At 39.3% G+C, this 18,628-nt stretch overlaps 1 protein-coding gene across 4 annotated transcripts in view; it reads right to left on the minus strand.

Annotated features, from left to right (window-relative positions):
* INPP5F (inositol polyphosphate-5-phosphatase F) overlaps nt 1–18,234 on the minus strand; it is a 77,100-nt gene extending 58,866 nt beyond the window's left edge. For all 4 annotated transcript variants that reach the window (XM_074373534.1, XM_074373533.1, XM_074373535.1 and 1 more), the window contains exon 1: nt 18,001–18,234. In XM_074373534.1, the coding sequence (XP_074229635.1) occupies nt 18,001–18,097 (97 nt within the window). In that variant the 5' untranslated portion in view covers nt 18,098–18,234. The remainder of the gene's footprint in view (nt 1–18,000) is intronic.
* Nucleotides 18,235–18,628: the final 394 nt, after the last annotated feature.

Consider the following 18,628-nt stretch of genomic DNA (forward strand, 5'->3'; position numbering starts at 1 on the left):
AAACTAGTGGTTACCAGTGGGAAGAGGATGAAGTAGGGGTGAGCAAGTGGAAGGTAACAAACTATTCGGTGTAAGATAGGCTTAATGATGTACTGTACAACAGAGGAATATCAGCCAACATTTTGTAATAACTGTAAATGGAAAGTAGCCTTTAAAAACTGTATGAAACTTCAAAGAAATTTTTAAAGAAATGTCACAAGACAATTTAAAAAACCAGTATCTTTAGTAGTTTAGTAAAAAATGATCAGCATCCCAAAAGAGCAGTTATCAGCACCCAGAACTGAATACATTACTATCAAGCAATTTGTGAAAAAGTATTAAACCCGAGAGCTGAATATGGTTTCATTAGGACAGTTATGGGGAGATAACTGGCATTCTGCAACTCTACTTGAATGGGAGGCAGTACTTTGGCGCCCTGCAGTGGAGGAAGGAGGCTGGTACACCCCAAGAGGGTAAATGAAAGGAGTTATCCAAGGTCCTATCGCCATAGCCAGTCCAAAATCCAAAGACAGGGCCTGAGAACCACTACAGAGATCCACTTACTGGATCACACTCTGGAAGATACCCTTTCCCAAAAAGGCTACCACCCCTTTTCCCAAAGAAGCTAATACCAAGCAAAGAAATCCAGAAAGCCAGTGCTCTTTTATGTGACTTCTACGGCACAAGCTTCCATTTATACTGAGTGCCTGCCATGTGCCAGGCATCCCAATCAGGGTTCCTTGTCCAAACCACAGAACAGACAGTGATTTAGATGACTGTTTTCTTAGTTCTCCCAGGGATAGCACAGAATTTGTACCATTCCAGACATATAGAAGAGAAGCTAATTCATTATACACAACAGATGCCTGAGGACACTTGGGCTTAATTCTCTTGTGGAACCCAGGCGACGAAAGGTTGTTACATTCATGGAGAGAAAGGTAACATTAGTGGTGCTTCAACAGCAGGAAAAGATAAGCAAGAATGAAAACAGTATTTCTGATAGCAAAAAACTAAAATTACATTTTAATTATTACCATTTAAATTCTATTTTAATGAAATTTATCATCAATCTGTAATTCATGGAGGTAATTACAAAAGACTTAATAGTTTCGTCTCCAAATTCACTTGAGTTTTGACTACTGTATCTTGAACATCTTTGCTGTTAATGATATATTCATGGGAGGCAAAAAAAAAAGTTGACTTCTCTTTTTTATTCCAAGAATTAAAGTAAAATAAGGGATTAATTTTGTTTAAGGCTGTTATACATATTATCATTTCTAATCCTGACAACACTATGAGTTACATATTAGGAGCCCCATTTCACAAAGGAGGAAACGGAGCCTTAGAAAAGTAAGGTGGCCACGTCACGTAACAGATCAAGGGCAGAGCTGCAATTCAAAGCCAGGTCTGCCTGACTCAGCCTGTGCTCTTAACCAACCAACTACAGTGCTTCCCTCAGAACCTATATATGGAACTAATCAGCAAGACAGTATTTACATTTTAAGTATATGTATTCTTATTATAAAAATAATACTGTATAAAATTAGAAAAAAATATTTTATCACTACCATCCCACCACCCAGAGATAACATATTTGCTACATTTCAGGTCATATATTTGTGTGCATATCCAAATGTATTACTACAAATACAGCATTATGCGCTAACTTTTTTCTTATATTTCATAAGTGTTTTCTTATGTTTTTAAAATACTCTTTAAAATTATAACTTCACAGCTGTCTAATTTTCCACTTAAGGAAGCACTTCCTCACTCTTGGACATTTAAGTGATTTCGTTTTCCCCTATTATAAAAAATACTATGATAAATGATAAACATTTACAAATATTTATTTACCTCCCAAATTAACAGCTTTAGGACAGATTCCTAGGAATAAAATTAGTGAATAAAAAAAATTAAAGCTTTCAAGTATTACCAAATTGCTTTCTACAAAGGTTATATACCAAGTTAGATTTCTGCCACAAGCATATGAAAATGTTTCTTATGCTTGCCATCATTTAGAATTTCTCTTTTAATTTTGCTAAATTGGTGGCATCCATTGCCTAAATGATATTTATTTTCTTTTCATTGCTGGTAATAGTAAACAACTATGAAATTGGTTGCTTATGTTTCTTCTATGATTTTCTTACTCGTATCTTCTAACCTTTTTTCTTTAGGTTCCTTATTGATTTATGAATTATTTTCTGTTAAAGACATCAGCTTTTTGGTATGTTTGCATATTTTGTTTTAAATGTTTACACAAATCATTTTTTCCATTATCTATCATTTTTTATTTATCATTGTTATCTAAGTTCTTCCTTACCCATTATCAATTGTTTAATTTTATCTCTCTTTTAATTTATAAAATCATTATCAATTACGCATTTACTAATTTTATCTCTGTTAATTTATAAAAATCTATCTCTGACTCCACTGGAATTCCTGTTGGTATACAGACTAAAAGTACCCTGATTTCTTCTCAAATAGTAGTCCAGAATCCCTGTTAGGAAAACCAGTTCTCAACATCTGCCAACACAGATCGCTCCTGCTAAGGAAAGAGCTCCAGCTACCAGTAACTGCACCTTGACCTCAGATGAACAACCAAAGTAGTAAGACTCTACCCCTTGAGCACCAAATGAGCTCTAGGAATATGGAGGAGGATGAAAAAGAGCTAAAGCTGTCAAGGACAGTTACATAAAGGAAATGGAACTTCAAGCACAAGGAAATCAGAAAGAAAAACAATGCAAGGGAAAGAAAGTACAAGGCTTATTCTGGAATCGGTCCCTTCACTGAGGAAACACTTATCAAGTACCTGCCAGGAACCAGGCACTGTTATCAGGCTAAGAAGTCATAAAAATAAATGAGCAAACAGTCTAGATCAAAAGACCAATGAGTATAGTGGAGATATGAATTGATAAGACTGGAAAAAGTAAACTGAGGCCAATGGTAGAGAGACTTGAATAAAAGACTAGTAAGCCTCACTTTCTGGAGAATTGAGCAGGCAGATAATGACATGAGTAAAACAAGACTTCGGCCAAAGATTAGCTGACAGCACTGAGAGGAAGACAGAACAGGGACAGGGCCCAGAAGGTTATTACAAGAATACTGGCTTGAAAGGACATGGTAGCTTGGGGAGCAGGGTGGGTAATAGGTAAAGAATGTACAGGAGATTAACATGAAACACCTCAAAGGAAGCTATACAAAGGACAGGAAGAGAGTAAATTAAAAAATAACACTGAAACATCTATTCTCTCCTGGAAGGGAGAAGAAGAGGACACAGATGAGTAAGAGAGAGCAAGGGAGGAAAAGCAGGGTGTGCAGCAGCTGGGAGAAAAGGTGGGTGAGACTTCTTACCTCAATAATACCTTTTTGCATCCTTAGCACTTTGAACCATGTAAATACATCAGCCATTCAAGAAAACTAAAATTTCACTGGAAAAAAAATATAGAAAGATGACCGAGTTTTGTGGTCTAATGACTAAAAATAACAGTCACTGATAGTCTTTGAGTTCCAGAGAGAGAACCAGTTAAGCCCATTGAGACTGAGTTCATAATGGGATGGTCAAGGAGAACTGTCTATGTATAAGAACTAGAGGAGACATTACAGGAGGGGGAAAAAATAAAAGATGATGAAATCGAAAGTACAGGTGTAAAACTTAACCTTGGAAAGGAAAGATACTACTTTTTTCTAAATCTAGAAGAGAAGATGAAAAAGGCTAAATATAGAAATGGAGAAGAGAAGCAGATGGATGTATCAAATGGCCTTGACTCAGGAAAAATAGGAGTCAAAGTCATCTTTGCTTTAGCAGGATGGAGGATAGAGGGAGAACAAGAAAAGTACCAGATGCTTGGCATGGTGACGGGAATCCAGAAAGTCAGTCTGTAAATGTTCTGTGTATGCTTGAAAAGCATGTACATTTTCTTAGTGTTTTCAAGAAAAGGGGTGTCAATCCATCAGCGGGTCATAAGATCAATTTTGTATAATGAGATCAGCATTAACAGCAATGAAACAGAATAGAAAAGAGGAAAATTACACCACGTAAGGGGGAACATTTCATGAAACTTTTATTTCTGGTACATATGTATATATGTGTCTGTTCAACAAGTCATGATGTTAAAACATATGAACACACTATTTAACTTTGGCGTGAGGGCTTGTTATATCAACTTTGTTAATTATGTTGTTCAACTGCTCTATGTACTTGCTAACTTTTTTTGATGGCTTAACAGTTTGAGAGGGCTTTTTAAAAAAAAAACTCATACTTTGTTCATTTTTCCTTCTTAATTTTTGCTTCATATTTTTTGAGATGATGTTGTCAGGCACATACAGATTTAGGATTATTATATCTTCCTGGTGAATTGCTCTGTTTATCAGGATGTAGCAACTACCTTTATTTCAAACAATGCTCTCTGCCCTAAAGTCTTGTTTAACACTGTCTAATATTATGAGAGAAATACATTAGGCATTAAAAAATACATACAAATACATACAACATACAACGTTGTTTATATGATATTACTTCTCCTACTCCCCACAGCCTTAGAAACAAAGTCCAAATTCTTTGGAAAGGTTCGTAAGGCCCTGCCTGGGCTGCTCCTGTCCACCCACCCACTGTCTCCCCACCCCCAGCATCCTGGTCTTCCTTCAGTCATCTGGAAGTGTGCGCAGGCTGGGCCTGGAATGCTGCTCCCCACCCACTTTGGCCTGCTGTTCATTCCAGACTCAGAACAAGGGTCACTGGTGTTCTCTGACACATTCCCCACTCCACCCACCCAGCAGAACTGATCAGGCTCCCTTTTGTGGCCCCTCTGAACTCTGCTCATATTCCTATCATGCCATCTCATTTTGGTTTAATGCATCTAATTCTTGACTTGCCTGTCTTCCGGACTGAACAGGAAACTCATCAAGAACAGGAAACTCATTGAAACTTAGTCTCATTTAGCTTTACGTTCCCAGTGCATAACACACAGCAGGCTCAAAAATGCTGAACAGACAAACGAACATATGACACAGAATGGAGAGGAAAGTTGGAGTCATAATTTGCACTGAATCACGTTAAAAGGGTTCAGACTCAAAGTGGCAAAGATAAAGATTATGGCTGGTAGAGGTTAAGTGTCCAATACTAACTACACAGCTTGTTAAAATCAAAACTGCATTTCCCACTCTCAGTCCAGAGCTCTGTCATACCTCTAACACCATAAGCTTCCCTACCAGGTGTAATTACTCAGAAGCAATACTCTCGTTTTTAATCTGTATGGGGCTTTCAGCTTACTACTATCATTCCAGCTACACAAGCCAGAACCTAGGAGACATCCAAAATGCTTTCTTCTTCCCCAAGTCCCGTTGATTCTACCTCCACATATCTGATGAATGCTTCACTTCTCTCCATTCTCACTGCTGCTCTCCTTTTCCAGGCCCAAGCCCTCCCCAGTCTGGATCATGAAAAGAGCCCTTGGTGGCCCTACATCAAGCAGGCTGTGTAACACATAACATGCACTCAAATATTTATCAAATGCAATGAGGACTCTACAGTTTCATACTGTTAACAAAGGTCCTAAGGTAAAAGGCAGGATGCTGTAAGAATGAGGCTGTAAACCCAAACAGGGACCTATTCAGGAGCCATTTCCTCCAGAGAGGGCAGATCTGCATTTGAGATTAAACATTATGGCCAATGTGTAGAGGATAGATATGAAAGGGCAAGCCTGAAGCTGGAGATCCAGGTAACAAACAGGACTGTGCACAAGGGCGGCGTGGGGCTGAGTCTGGAAGTGGAAGGCTGGACAGAGTCAAGAGACTGACATGTGGGCACAGCCTGCGTCTCATGACCTGAGGGAAAAGTCCTAGCTCTACTGCAGTCTCAAAACCCCTCTCAACTTCGAGTTCCTCTTTCATAAATGGGAATACCATCTAACTTCGAGTTTTTATGAGGATTAGTGAATTATATTAAAGTAACAGCACAATGTCTGGCACATAAATGTTCAACAACTTTTAGCTCAAGTTGGGAAAAGTATATGCATTTAAAATTCCAGGTTCCTACCACCCAATCAGTCTCTCCATAGATTTTCATTTCAAGGGTTTACGTATGGCTTCAAAAAAATAAAGGAAAGGATGAAAAAGAAAAAAATCCAACTCCGACAGTGTTTTTTTATATTAAATCTTACAGTAAGGCTATAATTCCTTAAAGCCTTCTCAGAGTAATACATGTTTTATGAAAATATCTCAATGCTTAGATATGCCCTCAGAACTTTGTTTCTTCAGAATGTGAAACAGATCTCAAAACTAGGTATCCAGTCTCAGGCCTAGCAACCAGTTCAGCTCCAAATGGCAAATCTGGCATGACATCCAGTTTCCTCTCCTCCCGTAAACCCCTTACACGAGAGAGAGGGAAAATCTAATAGAGTATAAATGCAGGTTAAACTATGCTTGGGAAAAAGACACAGACATTGGTAGACTTCAGCCATACATGTGAAAATAAGTATGGGTCCTAAGTTTTGTGAAACCCCTGAAGAACAAAAAAATAGAATAGGTAACTTTTAATTAGCAACAGAAAGGCATCTGACAAAACTCAAACTATCCGAAAGGAGACAGTAAAAGGTGGTAGGGAAAAAAAAACCAACCCTGAGAAGCAGCCCAATAAATGGAAAATATGACTAAAAGGTAGAAAAAACTCATACTGAATATTATAATATATGTACAGTTTCAACTAACCAATTAAAAGACAGACTATTAAGTCTCAACCCTTCTATCAGTTTATTTAATTCTAGGCCTATTTTGTTTACCACTGTAGGCCTGCCACCCAGCACCGTGTTTGACGCACGACAGGCATTCATTCAATAGTTATTGAACCAAATGAATAGATGACCAGAAGCAAGCAAGGAAGAGTGAATTGGAAAATGATGTCTCCTACCAATTGCTTATTTTGTTTGACTTTTAATAAGACTAATATCAAGTTTTTATTTTTTTTAAGTCCCAAAACACAAATATTTGCTATAACAAGCACTTCTAATAATGAAAGCATTTCTCTTTCCATAAATACAAAAAATGATGACCGTGTGATTTCTCAGAATGAAAGACAACTAAAAATTCTGGGAAACTTTAAATTATCTTAAAATCTCTAGCAGGTACCCATAGCTTCTGACACCAACATAGAGACAAGAGACAAGACAATGGAGGATGGCCTGAGGCAGGCTGCATGACTAGCCCAAAAAGGGAGTTCAGCGTGTCTTTGTCTTTTTGAGTTGCTATGATTTTGCTGTCTCAGACACTTCAAAATGTATGTGTGTGTATTTTTTAATGTTACTCTTCACTAAGGAAACAAAAATAAACAAAAGCATTAGCAGAGCAGAGTCTGTTTGTACAGGGGACATGTATAGACCACATTAGTCTAAGCACATGTAGCAACAATGCTTAGTAATGGACACCCTGTCACCATTATTAACGGCTACTCTTGGGGCAGAAGGTGTTGGAGTGGCAGAGAAAATGGCCAGGGGGCTTATACCACCCGTCCCTAAAGAACAGCCATGTAACTGATCTGCACCAACGAATATATTGCTTTTAATCCTCCCTCGAAAGGTATATTGCCATGTGGTGCAAAAATTCAGAAGAGAAACATCTGAAGTCTGCAAACAGGTTTTAAATTTTAGGATTATCATAGTTATCTATTAAAGAGTAGAGTTGCTTGCAAACTACAGAAACGTAGCATTTTAGAAATAATGCCAGATTTTAATTAGTGAAATCATTAGAGTAACATACACCCAAAGACATAAGTGTTTTGTCATCAGCTCAATTGTTTGACCCATTAGGTCAACATTTCCACTCTTTTTCAGATCCATTTGGCAGTATGTGGCTTCTATTTTCATATGCCCTCCTCTTCCTGGTACACAGAAAACAAGTGATTAAGTACTGTGTGTCTGCAGACAGCATGAGTCACTCATTCCAAGAGCCCAGAGAGATTGTGCTCCCTCAGTCCAAGAGCAAGCCTGGGTTTTGCACAGCTGCTGAAGTTTACAGGCAGTTTCACTTGTGTCCAAAAAAAAAAAGGTGTCGGGGTATGCATAAATAAACAAACCCAAGTTTCATTTCCTGCAGAAGACAAAAGGATATTATTGCTCTGAAAAGACAATTACCAATACCAGGTCAAACAGATGAGGAAAAGGGTTCTACAATGAGGACTTAAAAGTCCAATGGTTAGCTCATCTGTATTTGAGTTCTCAAATTTTAATTAGGCTAGGGGGAAAAAAGGGGGCTAAGAAATCATTTGATTCAGGTGCCAACTTATAAATGCAAAGTTTAACACACATTTCTTTGAACTCTCTAACAGTAATTATTTTCCAGCATTCAGCAAGCTAAAGAGCTAATCCAATTTAGACCTTTTAGCAGCTGCTGCTTTCCCAGTGTGAACTCAAGCTCAATGGCCCTGGATCCTTGTTGTTCATTCTCACCATCTTTATAAATACAGATATAAGTACAGATATACATATATATATCTCACCATCTTTATAAAAACAGCTTTATAAATACAGATGCCTGGGCCCCAACCCTCAGAGATTCTGATTCTGTTGGTTAGGGTGGGGCCCAGGCATAGGTATTTTGTAACTCTCCCCCAGGTGATTCTAATATACATCCAGTTCTCGGTGATTACAGCTTACTAGTTGGAATCTGCATTAGTAGCTTAGTTTTATCCTACCAGCTGATTCAAAGATGATGCCTATGCCATGTACAACTTTAAACCGTTCACCTAATCAATTACTATAAAATGCGTAAGGAGCTCATAATATAGTCAGTTGGCAAAAAGCTGATGTAAGCTGGTATAAAAAGATACATTTCAAAAACCCAAAGAATAGTTAAAAGATGAGATATACTACCTAGGAAAAGGATCTTAAGAATTTCTAGACTTTTCTATTAAAACAGGGATCTAAGAGTCACAAAGTTTTGATCATGATCATGAAGGGTATTAGAAATTGTTTTTTAAACTCTAAACCATCCAAACTAAAAATTGTTATGATTCTTTATCTGAAGCATAAAGTACTAATTGTCACAACTCAAGAAAGATCCAGTGCAACTCAAAGGACAGAGGGCAAGTAAAGAAAAAGACTTTCATGAAAGGTCAGACAATGTAATTGGGTCCTGGGAGGGTCTGATGACAATATAGAAAATTATGAAAGATGTGGACTTTACAGCATATTCAGAATTCTGGATTGGGGACATAGATTTAAAAAACATGGCTTGGGAATAAATGAAAAGAAGTACAGCTTAAATTAGAATTTCCCAAACTCATTACCTTAAGAAGTTGAAATATAATCATTTCAAAGAAGGATTAGATAAATCTTTGGGTAACAAAGTCATAATGCATCATCACCTAAGAAACAATGTGTTGGAATGTACTACTCTTCACCTTCTGCTCTCCCCAAAACTGTCCTTCAATATCTTTCAGAAATAGTACTCTGAGAGCTAAATAAGAGCACAGAGGAGCTAATAATTGGTATTTTCCTTAACTCATTTTAGAGCTCATAACTGGGATGCATAAAATTAGCACTTCAATCATAAAATAGATGCAACTTTTGTCCCCATTGAAGTTTAAATAATTTCCTAGTTTATCCTGAAAACTCTGTCCAAAACTTATTCTGTTCTTTCTATAACTGTCTGTATAGGCACTCCGCCACCGTAGGTCTTATCAACAAAAAGTTCTCCCTTCAAACCCACTATCATGTCTAGGATCTGCCATTTTAATTGGCCTCAAAGGAAGAACTGCTTCTAGATCAAACAAGGGCCATAGCAGAGTGTCCTGTTGGGTGGGAGGTACAGGGGAGAACCCGTTCTGTTTCAGTCTGGCAAGTTAGGCACTATTTATTCTCATAAACTTTTTTTTTTTTTTTGAGTACCCAATTAGAACAAAGGCATTGTGCATACAGAGTTATTTCTGGTAAAACAAACAAAAAGTCCGTTAAAAGTCCACTAGTCATACAGCCTGTTTCTTCCAGGGTTTTCCACTCTTCAGTGAGAGAGAAACGGTCACAGACTATAGCTGGAAAAAACTTCAGAGAATCAAATAAAAGAGCACCTTTCTTCCCATTTTCTTTACTAGGAAGAAAAATAGATTTTTACCATCTTGGAAGAACACACTGAGACCTCGAACTTCAAGACCCAGCTCAAATCTCCCATGGAACTCAGTCTTACAGTGCTATTACAATCTCTGTCACTCCAAAATCCTGTGTACGCCTGTGCCTTGTTGGACCACAACCTCAGCTAGGGTAGAAACAGTGTTTTATTTATCTTTTTACCTTGGCACAATGCCCAGTAAACAGGTCTCCAGTAAATGTTGGTTGAAAGAATAAATAAATGACATCACAGAATTTCAGACTTGACATAATTTGGAGGGAGAAAGAAACAGAATACTAAATTAGTTGCGAAGGTGGGAGGTGGCTGTTTCTTTGAGAAAAGGGAGTATTTGAAAGGTGCAAAGGGGCAGAAATGCAATAGCTACTAGAGCTCAAACCTGAAAGTCAAGAAGCACAATTGCCTAGAGAAAGACTAGCAAACTAGAAACTGCCAAACTCTTTGGTTTGCCCACCACAGCTGTTCCCTGAGGAAGGGGAGTGTTATTATGCCAGAAACAAGGCGAAGAACGTTTATATCACACATAAAAACAATGTACAATGATACTGTAAAGCATCATTAATATTATACGTGCAAGAACTAAAATGAAAAAGCATTGAAGCATGTTTAAAATGTCCAAATATTTCAGTTAGATGTTAGGACTATTTCAAATTATGTATGTTGATCATTGCAGAAACTGAAATTTGAAGTTCAGTATAAAAAGCTGTTTCAAAGAATAAGATTCATTGATTTTCATAAAGAAAAATTAATGTACTTTAAATGCTTTTAGATATCCCACTATGAAGTTAAAGAAATTCAAGGTTAAACTTGAAAGAATCTGCAATTAAAATGAGGTAGCTGAAAAGAAAAAACAAGGAACACTGACCTAAAATCAACCTGTACTTCACTCAACCAGCCTTACCAAAGAAAGTAGGCAGAAGTGGTGCTTTTTTTGTGAATGAGAACAGTTCCTTTAAGGGTCTCATGGCAACCAGAAAATGAGTCATCCTAACAGAGCACAGTATTTAATTAAGATACTACCAGTATGTGTTGTGATAGTACTGTAACTATGTGTTCTATATTCATCCTCACTTTTAAAATACTACATATACGTTACTTAACGTATTATCAACAGCTACTGACAAAATAATGTATTATTTCTCTATTTTATTCAACATACCCTAATTCAAATATTCTTCTCAAGCTCAATTATGGTCGGCTGACACATAGTGATTATGACTTAGCCCAGCTAATGAGTAATTTGTTAGAGGTTCTATGACATTGCTGTTACTTCGCAGACTTGTGTCTGCAAGACTAGATTTTTAAAGGTTAAATTTTAAAACATGTTTGAACAGGATTAGAACAGTTTACAAAAAGATTCACAAAGAGATAGTAGTACAGCTTATAAAGATCTAGCACATTTAAATCCCCATAAAACCACACCAAGGTTAGACTGTAGCTCTGAGAATGCACTGAATCAATAGCAAACCAAACTAGTTTGATTTTCAATAGTCTAGTTTCCACCTGCAAATATATCAGTTAATTTTGTCATAAATCATAAAAACCAAAATCAGCAACAAGCAATTTTTTTTTTGGCATAAGGGTTAGTTAGAGAAAAATTTAAATGTCTTTGGGTCTCATTTATTTTCATTCAAAAAGAACAGATTTTCTAATCCCACAGACTTTAAAGTTAGACTCTACTGAATAAAAGGGCAATGAGAAATTAGTACTTTTTTAAGTTGGCAAGAAAGGCAGCACTCTAGTCTTCACTTTTATGTTCTCCATTTAATCCTCCCAACAACCTCTTTGCCTGCCAAAGGTACACAGGTCAAGCAGGAACTAGAATTACTTCAATTTCTTCAATACAATTTTTACAAAAGACCTGCAGTGGGCCAGGTGCTAGGGATACAGCAGTGAATCTACATTTCCTTCTCCTTGCTCGGGCTGAGGTAGGCTGGGCAGGTAGGACAAGGGGAAGCCGTGCTGCTGGGCATCCTGGAGCAGCACCAATGTAACCATGATCCCGAAAGATCAAGCTGTCAGGGCATCTGGGTTCTGGCACCTGCATGCTCTACCCTAAAGGCCTGGATACTGTCTCTCTGAAGCCAGCCTTTGGCAAGTTCTGGCCTCTGCTGGCATGGTCTGGTCAGAATATAAGCATCTAAGAACCAGTGATTCTACAAAGGTCCCTCCCCTTTTCATGGTGGTTGCCCTAAAGACTTTTCCCCCTCCATTCCCTCTCTGCTCTATGTGCTCTGAAAGGATACCTGTGAAATTGGATCTGGAACTCTTACAAAGCTAGACTGGGAAGGCTTCAGGTTGCTCACCGCTGGCTGAAATAGTTCCCATCCAGTACATATCAATGTTTCTGCTCCAAGATCTACCCTCTATCCATTCCCCACCCCCTCAACCTGCAGATGTTCTAAAAACTTAAGAAGAGAAACCTGAAAAACTGACCATAACTGGAAAGACTAGTCAATCTATTATATAACAATATTCTCTGTAACTATATAAACTAGTTTTGCAAGAAAGGAGTCAGGACAGGTGAAAGGTCAAAGAACAAATAGTCCCATCGGCCTTTCCTCCTACATAGACCCTTCCTCAATGTGCATGCTTTGACATTTCAGAGGCTACTTTATTCTCTACATAGGCTTCACTATAATGAGTATGATAAAGATACATTTCAGATATTACCCATAAAAATATAAGTCCTATAACTTTGTGGTCAAGAAGGTAGAATGGTTTATAAAATATTTTTTGTCAATATGGAGAAAAACTTGGTGAGGTTAGAAGTCTGGCTCTCCCTCTTATTCTTTGAACTTGGACAAATTACTTCTCTGTGCCTCAGTTACTTCATCTGTAAAATGAGAGTTTAAAAAAAAGAAATCTTCCTCCTGGGGTATACTATACACAGTAAACAGTACACATAAAGGGCTTAGAACAGTGTCTGATTCAGAAAAACGCTCAATAAATAAAATCTGCCATTATTAGCTACTATTAATCTCAGGTGACAACACAGATAACAAAATAATGCACAAAAACTTCCCTGTCTATAAAACTTGATTTCAAAAATTGTCATCAGTCACCCTACAAAGACTATCTTTTTTTTTTTTTAAGCCAAAGTAGGGGAAAATTTTTTTGGAAAGATTAGTCTTTTCTATTTTGCATGCATAATAATAAATGTTCATAAAAGTAAGTTTATAGACTTATTCAATCCAACTACTACCCTGTTAAAAATATTAAATATGGGGTAAGAAGTGTTCAGGGCATAAAACTCGTAAGCCACTTACTTAAAAGAAACTGAAGACTAAAAACACTAGGAAAATACCTGGTTATTCAACAACAAAAATGGTTAAAAAGATTTTTACAATATATTTAATAATTATCTTTAAATTAAAATGCTCTAGTATATTTTGTCATGGTAATTTGTGAATTTTTAACAAACATGATTTTTGTAAAAAGATAAAGTTAAAAATCTTTTTTTCTAAGTAAATACCAAATGACACAAAACTCTAAACTGAATATAGTTTTATAAAATGATTCCTCAGAAGAAAAAAAAAGTTCTATGTAGATTTCAATTCTGTAATTTCTCATTTAAAAACGTTTTCATGTGACATACTAAGTATAATTTCATTATCAAAAAATAAGAAAAATAGGAATAGTTTTTTATGTTTTGGTGAATTCTGGATAACTAGTATCCCCTCCCAAAAATGTTCACTGGTACTCATCATTCAAAGTTTCATCTCTCTCTAAATAGTTTACATGCTTACGAATGTTATGTGTATGACAGATGCTTTGCCATCCTTTTGTGGTCACTCAGTCTCAGAATAGAATGAAGCAACACGCAGCAGTAAATTATATAACACCAGCATATCAGACAAAGCCACGAGGACTAGTGGAAGCAATTTTACGACCAAAGAGATAAGATCATATCACCTTTTCCCAACAGTGGACTGTATTATATTCCTTTTTAAGTCTTTAAATTACAATCCTTAGTCTCAGATAGTGAAACTCCACTCTCAGGAAATTATTGAATGTTTACACAGTGCTTTATCATTTTCCCTCATAGAAAATAAACCAATCTAAATGTTTTCCTCTGGTGGTCATTACCTTGCAGTAGACATAAGCAACCACCTAAGAGCAGGTCTAAGTATGAACAGACTATTCACTACCCTTAAAAAACTGGAAAGACCAGAAAAAATACTCAACTGCTCAGCTAGGAGAAAAAACTTAAACAATGTTAAAGAAGAAAATAAGATTAAATGAGAACTAAATAAAATAATCTACATAAAAAAGAAAAGAAAAGAAGGAATACCACCACAGATTTTTAAAAGTAATGTTAAATCAGACAGAAAAATAACATAAGTAGAAATGCACCTTTCCTCACATTTATTTCCTTATCCAGCTGGTCAGAGATTTTCCACCCCAATTAGAAGATATTCAAAACAGGGCCTAAACTGAGTAATAAGCATAACACAACATCCTATTTTTATGGCAATGATATCACTGAGAGAAAACTTGGACTCAAATTTAATTCACCTCAACTCAACCAAAAATGCCTTCTTGTGTCCTAAGCACCGTAAGGCCCCAAAATACCAAGATGATAGAATAAGGTCCTTGCCTTGGGGAATGCTATGTCCACTGGGGAAGAAAGAAAGCAAACTATTATTATATGATACAGTAAGGGCTATAACCAAAGCATGTACCAAGTGTAAAAAGCACCTGAGCGGGGAGGGTATAGCTCAGTGGTAGAGTGTGGGCTTAGCATGCACGAGGTCCTGGGTTCAATCCCCAGTACCTCCATTAAAATAAATAAAGAGAAATAAAAGTGAATAAATAAATAAACCTAATTACATACCCCCTGCCAAAAAAAGAAAATTAAAAGCACCTGAAAACACAAAAGGGTGACCAAGAATTCTGCCCCAGGGATGCAGGCTACGGTGAGCATAGGGTTGGAGGTGGCATCCAAACTGGGTCTTACAAAATAAATCAGGCAGGAAAAGAGACTAACAGTAGCAAACATTCCAGGCTAAAGAAACAGTCATTTTAACTTTAAATATCAATACTGATTCTTCGGATGTCACTAGAAAAAAGAAAAGTTCTGTTTCAGATCATTCAATAGCCACAAACAAAAATCACAATGCTCACAGGCTTTTTTGGCCTTATGATACTGCCTTTTGGAAAGAAAAGGACTTGGTCAGTAATCTACTCAGCTGAGTAACCAACAGGAAACAATGAAAGATTTTAAACGCTTTCATTATAAACAATAGCAAAACTGGCCACAATGCAGAAGGAAATGGTCCAATAAAATAGAGAATTTTAAATGATTCTACATGAAAAGATCTGAAAAGCATTCTCAGCAATTTAAAAACCATTATTAAATAGTCATTCTTTAGAAAAGATCTCACGTACTGGGTAGAATAAACTATTTGGTAAAGTCAAGTGCATGGGATTTTTTGTTCATTGGCTATATGAACTTGAACACCTCAAGATCAAAACAGGCTGTTAGTTCTGAAAGATAATGGCCTCTTCCTTCCTCTGCATTTTGGTCTACTTTAGGCTGTGGTTGGCTATATCCTAAGAAGTGAAATAAACTTAATTGCAAAGACTACAGCCATTTTATTCAGAAAAAATGTTAATCTGCCTTCTGATGTGGACTTTGGATATATAAATGGTAATTCAAACCACATGGTTTAATCCAAAACCTAGGCCCAGTTTCCCTATGAATATTCCTTAAAGGCTTAAACCTGTGGCTAATCTGAGCTTCTTTATTTTTTAGCTCAGAAGTATGGGTTTAAGTATCCTTCCACTGAAAGGTAAGCTACTAGCCAGCTTCCTAGAAGAGTTGACTTCACTTGAGGGGAGTAATTTATCTCTAAAGCTGTTAGAAATGGAGAGGTTCTTGTGTAGAAAAAATGAAAACAAACCAAACAAAATGACAAATAATTCACTTAAAACTCCTTCTATTCAGATGATCTCCAGGACCTTACCTTCTTCCATGTAATTCCACAAAATTGGCTCATCTCTGTTAATCTTAGGGGCTAAGAGAAAGAGGGTGTCCACCTCTATATATGTCTCAATTCACTGCCCCAATACACAGTTGACCATCTAGGGATTTCCTGACTGTTTTTCATGAAACATGTCAATTCTTATCCTCCAGGAGGGTACACTGAACACTTTACAAATTGATATTGTTTTAAAAACATTTCATTATGTACAAGGACTAAAAAGCCCAACCTTCATTTTATAGGTAACAAAATAAGGTACAGAAAAGTGTTCTGTCTGACGAGCTGGAGATGATGCCAAGTTCCAAGCACCTGTAGTAGTTAATTTTAAGCTCACAGAATCCAGGGAGCTGGCTCTTTGACAGCCTGGAGAATTCTGCAATCTACCTTTCTTCAGGCTGTACTTGAAGCCTTATCCAAACATTGGGAGTAGGGGGTGGGGGAAAAGACGGGGCAAGTGATCAAATCAGGAAACAACAGAGAAGAGAGTGACTAGTGGCTGGCCAAAATTAGCCTATCTACAACAATTTCTATCCCAAGATTATCAAGAACCTTATCTGGATGCAGTCGTTTCTCCTCCATTCTGAATAGGGGAAATAAAATGAAATAGTAAGAAAATGCACTCAGCACTTAGAAAAAAAACCAAACAAGTGCTCCCTCACTGCTCTAGCAAAGCAACTAGCAGCGGGTCTTCCTAAGCAAGAAGCGGGACCGACCAGAAAGTGTTCTGGAGGTCAATTCTACTCTCTGTGACCTCGGGCAAGTTACTCAACCTTTCAAACCTGTCTTCTCACCTGAAAAACAGGATACCGCCACCTGCTTTGTAAGGTTGTTAAGTGAGGATCAGGAATAATATATTAAGGGAACAAGTACTTGGCAACCCTCCTATAAATGGTAACTGCTGTGAAATATATGAAAAGTTCATTTGTACCTTTTCTACTTTTCAATTCATACCATGTAACTCTTTTGTGTAGATTACATACAAGAATTACAAGTAAATCTGAAATGCTCTGGCTACTTCTTTAAAGAACTCCATTCCCTCACTTCTAAAATGAAAGATCTCTGCGGTGATTAGGGAAAAGGACTGGCAACCTAAAAGAGGGAGATGCTACTGAACCTCCTCAAAGGAAACCGCCCCCTGGACTGTCAGCTCTCTGAGGGCAAGGGCTGCCCTGTTTAACTCACCACTGTGACCTAGTTTTCCTAACACAAACTAATTGTTGTAGACTTAGGCATCCCATAACAGGTTACTTGACACCCAAACATGGACCCACAAGACGTTCTGTACCGCACACTGTTGACTCACACAAAAATATTTAAGAAGTTTAACATTACAGTACAGTTTCACTGTAATACTAAAGTCGAAGAAAAGGCGCTGTAAATCTAGTGCCTATGAGGTAACCAGAATGAAGTCACGCCTTTAATAATAAGATGTCAGGTCAAGAGGGAGTGAAGCTCCAGCAGGACGATCCATTGAGCTGGCGCGATCGCCCCTGGCCTGAGATGGGGATTCGAACCCAGCACTTGCCTCGAAGGACATGGCAGGGGCCACTCCAGAGTGGAAGAGGCCTTTAAGGCGAGGGGACCTCGCTCCAACTTTCTGGTGGGAGCCGGCTCGACCCCGACAGCGGGCGGCTAGGCTCGAGTCCGCCCCCGGGTGCAGCGGAGCAGATCTCAACGCGGAAGCGCACTCGGAGCGACGAGGGTCGCCGGCCCTTTGTCCCCCGCGGAGGGGCAGGGGCGAGGCGAGCACTGCCTCCCATCAGGAAATAATGACAGATCGCGCGCCCTTGCTCGCGCCCGCCCCGCCCCGCTCGCCAGGGCCGCAGGCGGCGCCCGCTTGGCAGCCCGGGGCTGAGGGGCCCGGCCGCGCCCCCTCCTCGCCCCCCACCGGCCCAAGGCGACCCCGCGCCGCCAGCCTCACCCGGTCGGAGCTGGAGGCCGCCGTCGCGGCGGCTGCACCACAGCGCGCGCTCGCCTTGCTGCAGGATGTAGTGGTCCTTGGCTTGGAAGAGCTCCATGCCGGCCCCGAGCGCTGAAAGAGGCGGCAGCGGCGGCCCGGGCGCGCCCGCGACTCCGCGGCCCCTTGGCCCCTTGGCCCTTTGGCCCCAGCGGCGGCGGCCCGCGCCGGGCGTCCTTGTCGGCCCGGGCCGCCAGAGCCCGCGCCTCGGGGAGCGACGGCTGAGGGAGCGCCCCGGCGGCCCGCCCTGCAGGAGGAGAACGCGCCCCGGCGGCCGCGGCCGTGGAGGCCTCTCCCCCGGCTCCGCCCCCCGATAGGCCCCGCCCCATCCTCACCCACTGGCTCCTCCCCCTACTAGTCTCCTCCCCCGCCTCTTTCTTCTTTCAGTTCCTCTTCCTGCCTTTTCCCGCCGCCTTCTCCAGCTTCTCCTTGGTTTCTCCTCCTGGATCCTTCCCCGAGGCTCTCCCTCCTCCCTCTTCTCTTCCCCATCCCATTCCCCTCCTCCTCCTCCGGCTCGGCCCGTGCCCCCTTCCCCAGCGGGCCCGCCTTCCCACCCCAGGCTACCGGGCTCGGGGGAAGAACCCGGGCTTGG

Source organism: Camelus bactrianus, chromosome 11, assembly GCF_048773025.1.
Source record: "Camelus bactrianus isolate YW-2024 breed Bactrian camel chromosome 11, ASM4877302v1, whole genome shotgun sequence".
Classification (NCBI taxonomy): Eukaryota; Metazoa; Chordata; class Mammalia; order Artiodactyla; family Camelidae; genus Camelus; species Camelus bactrianus.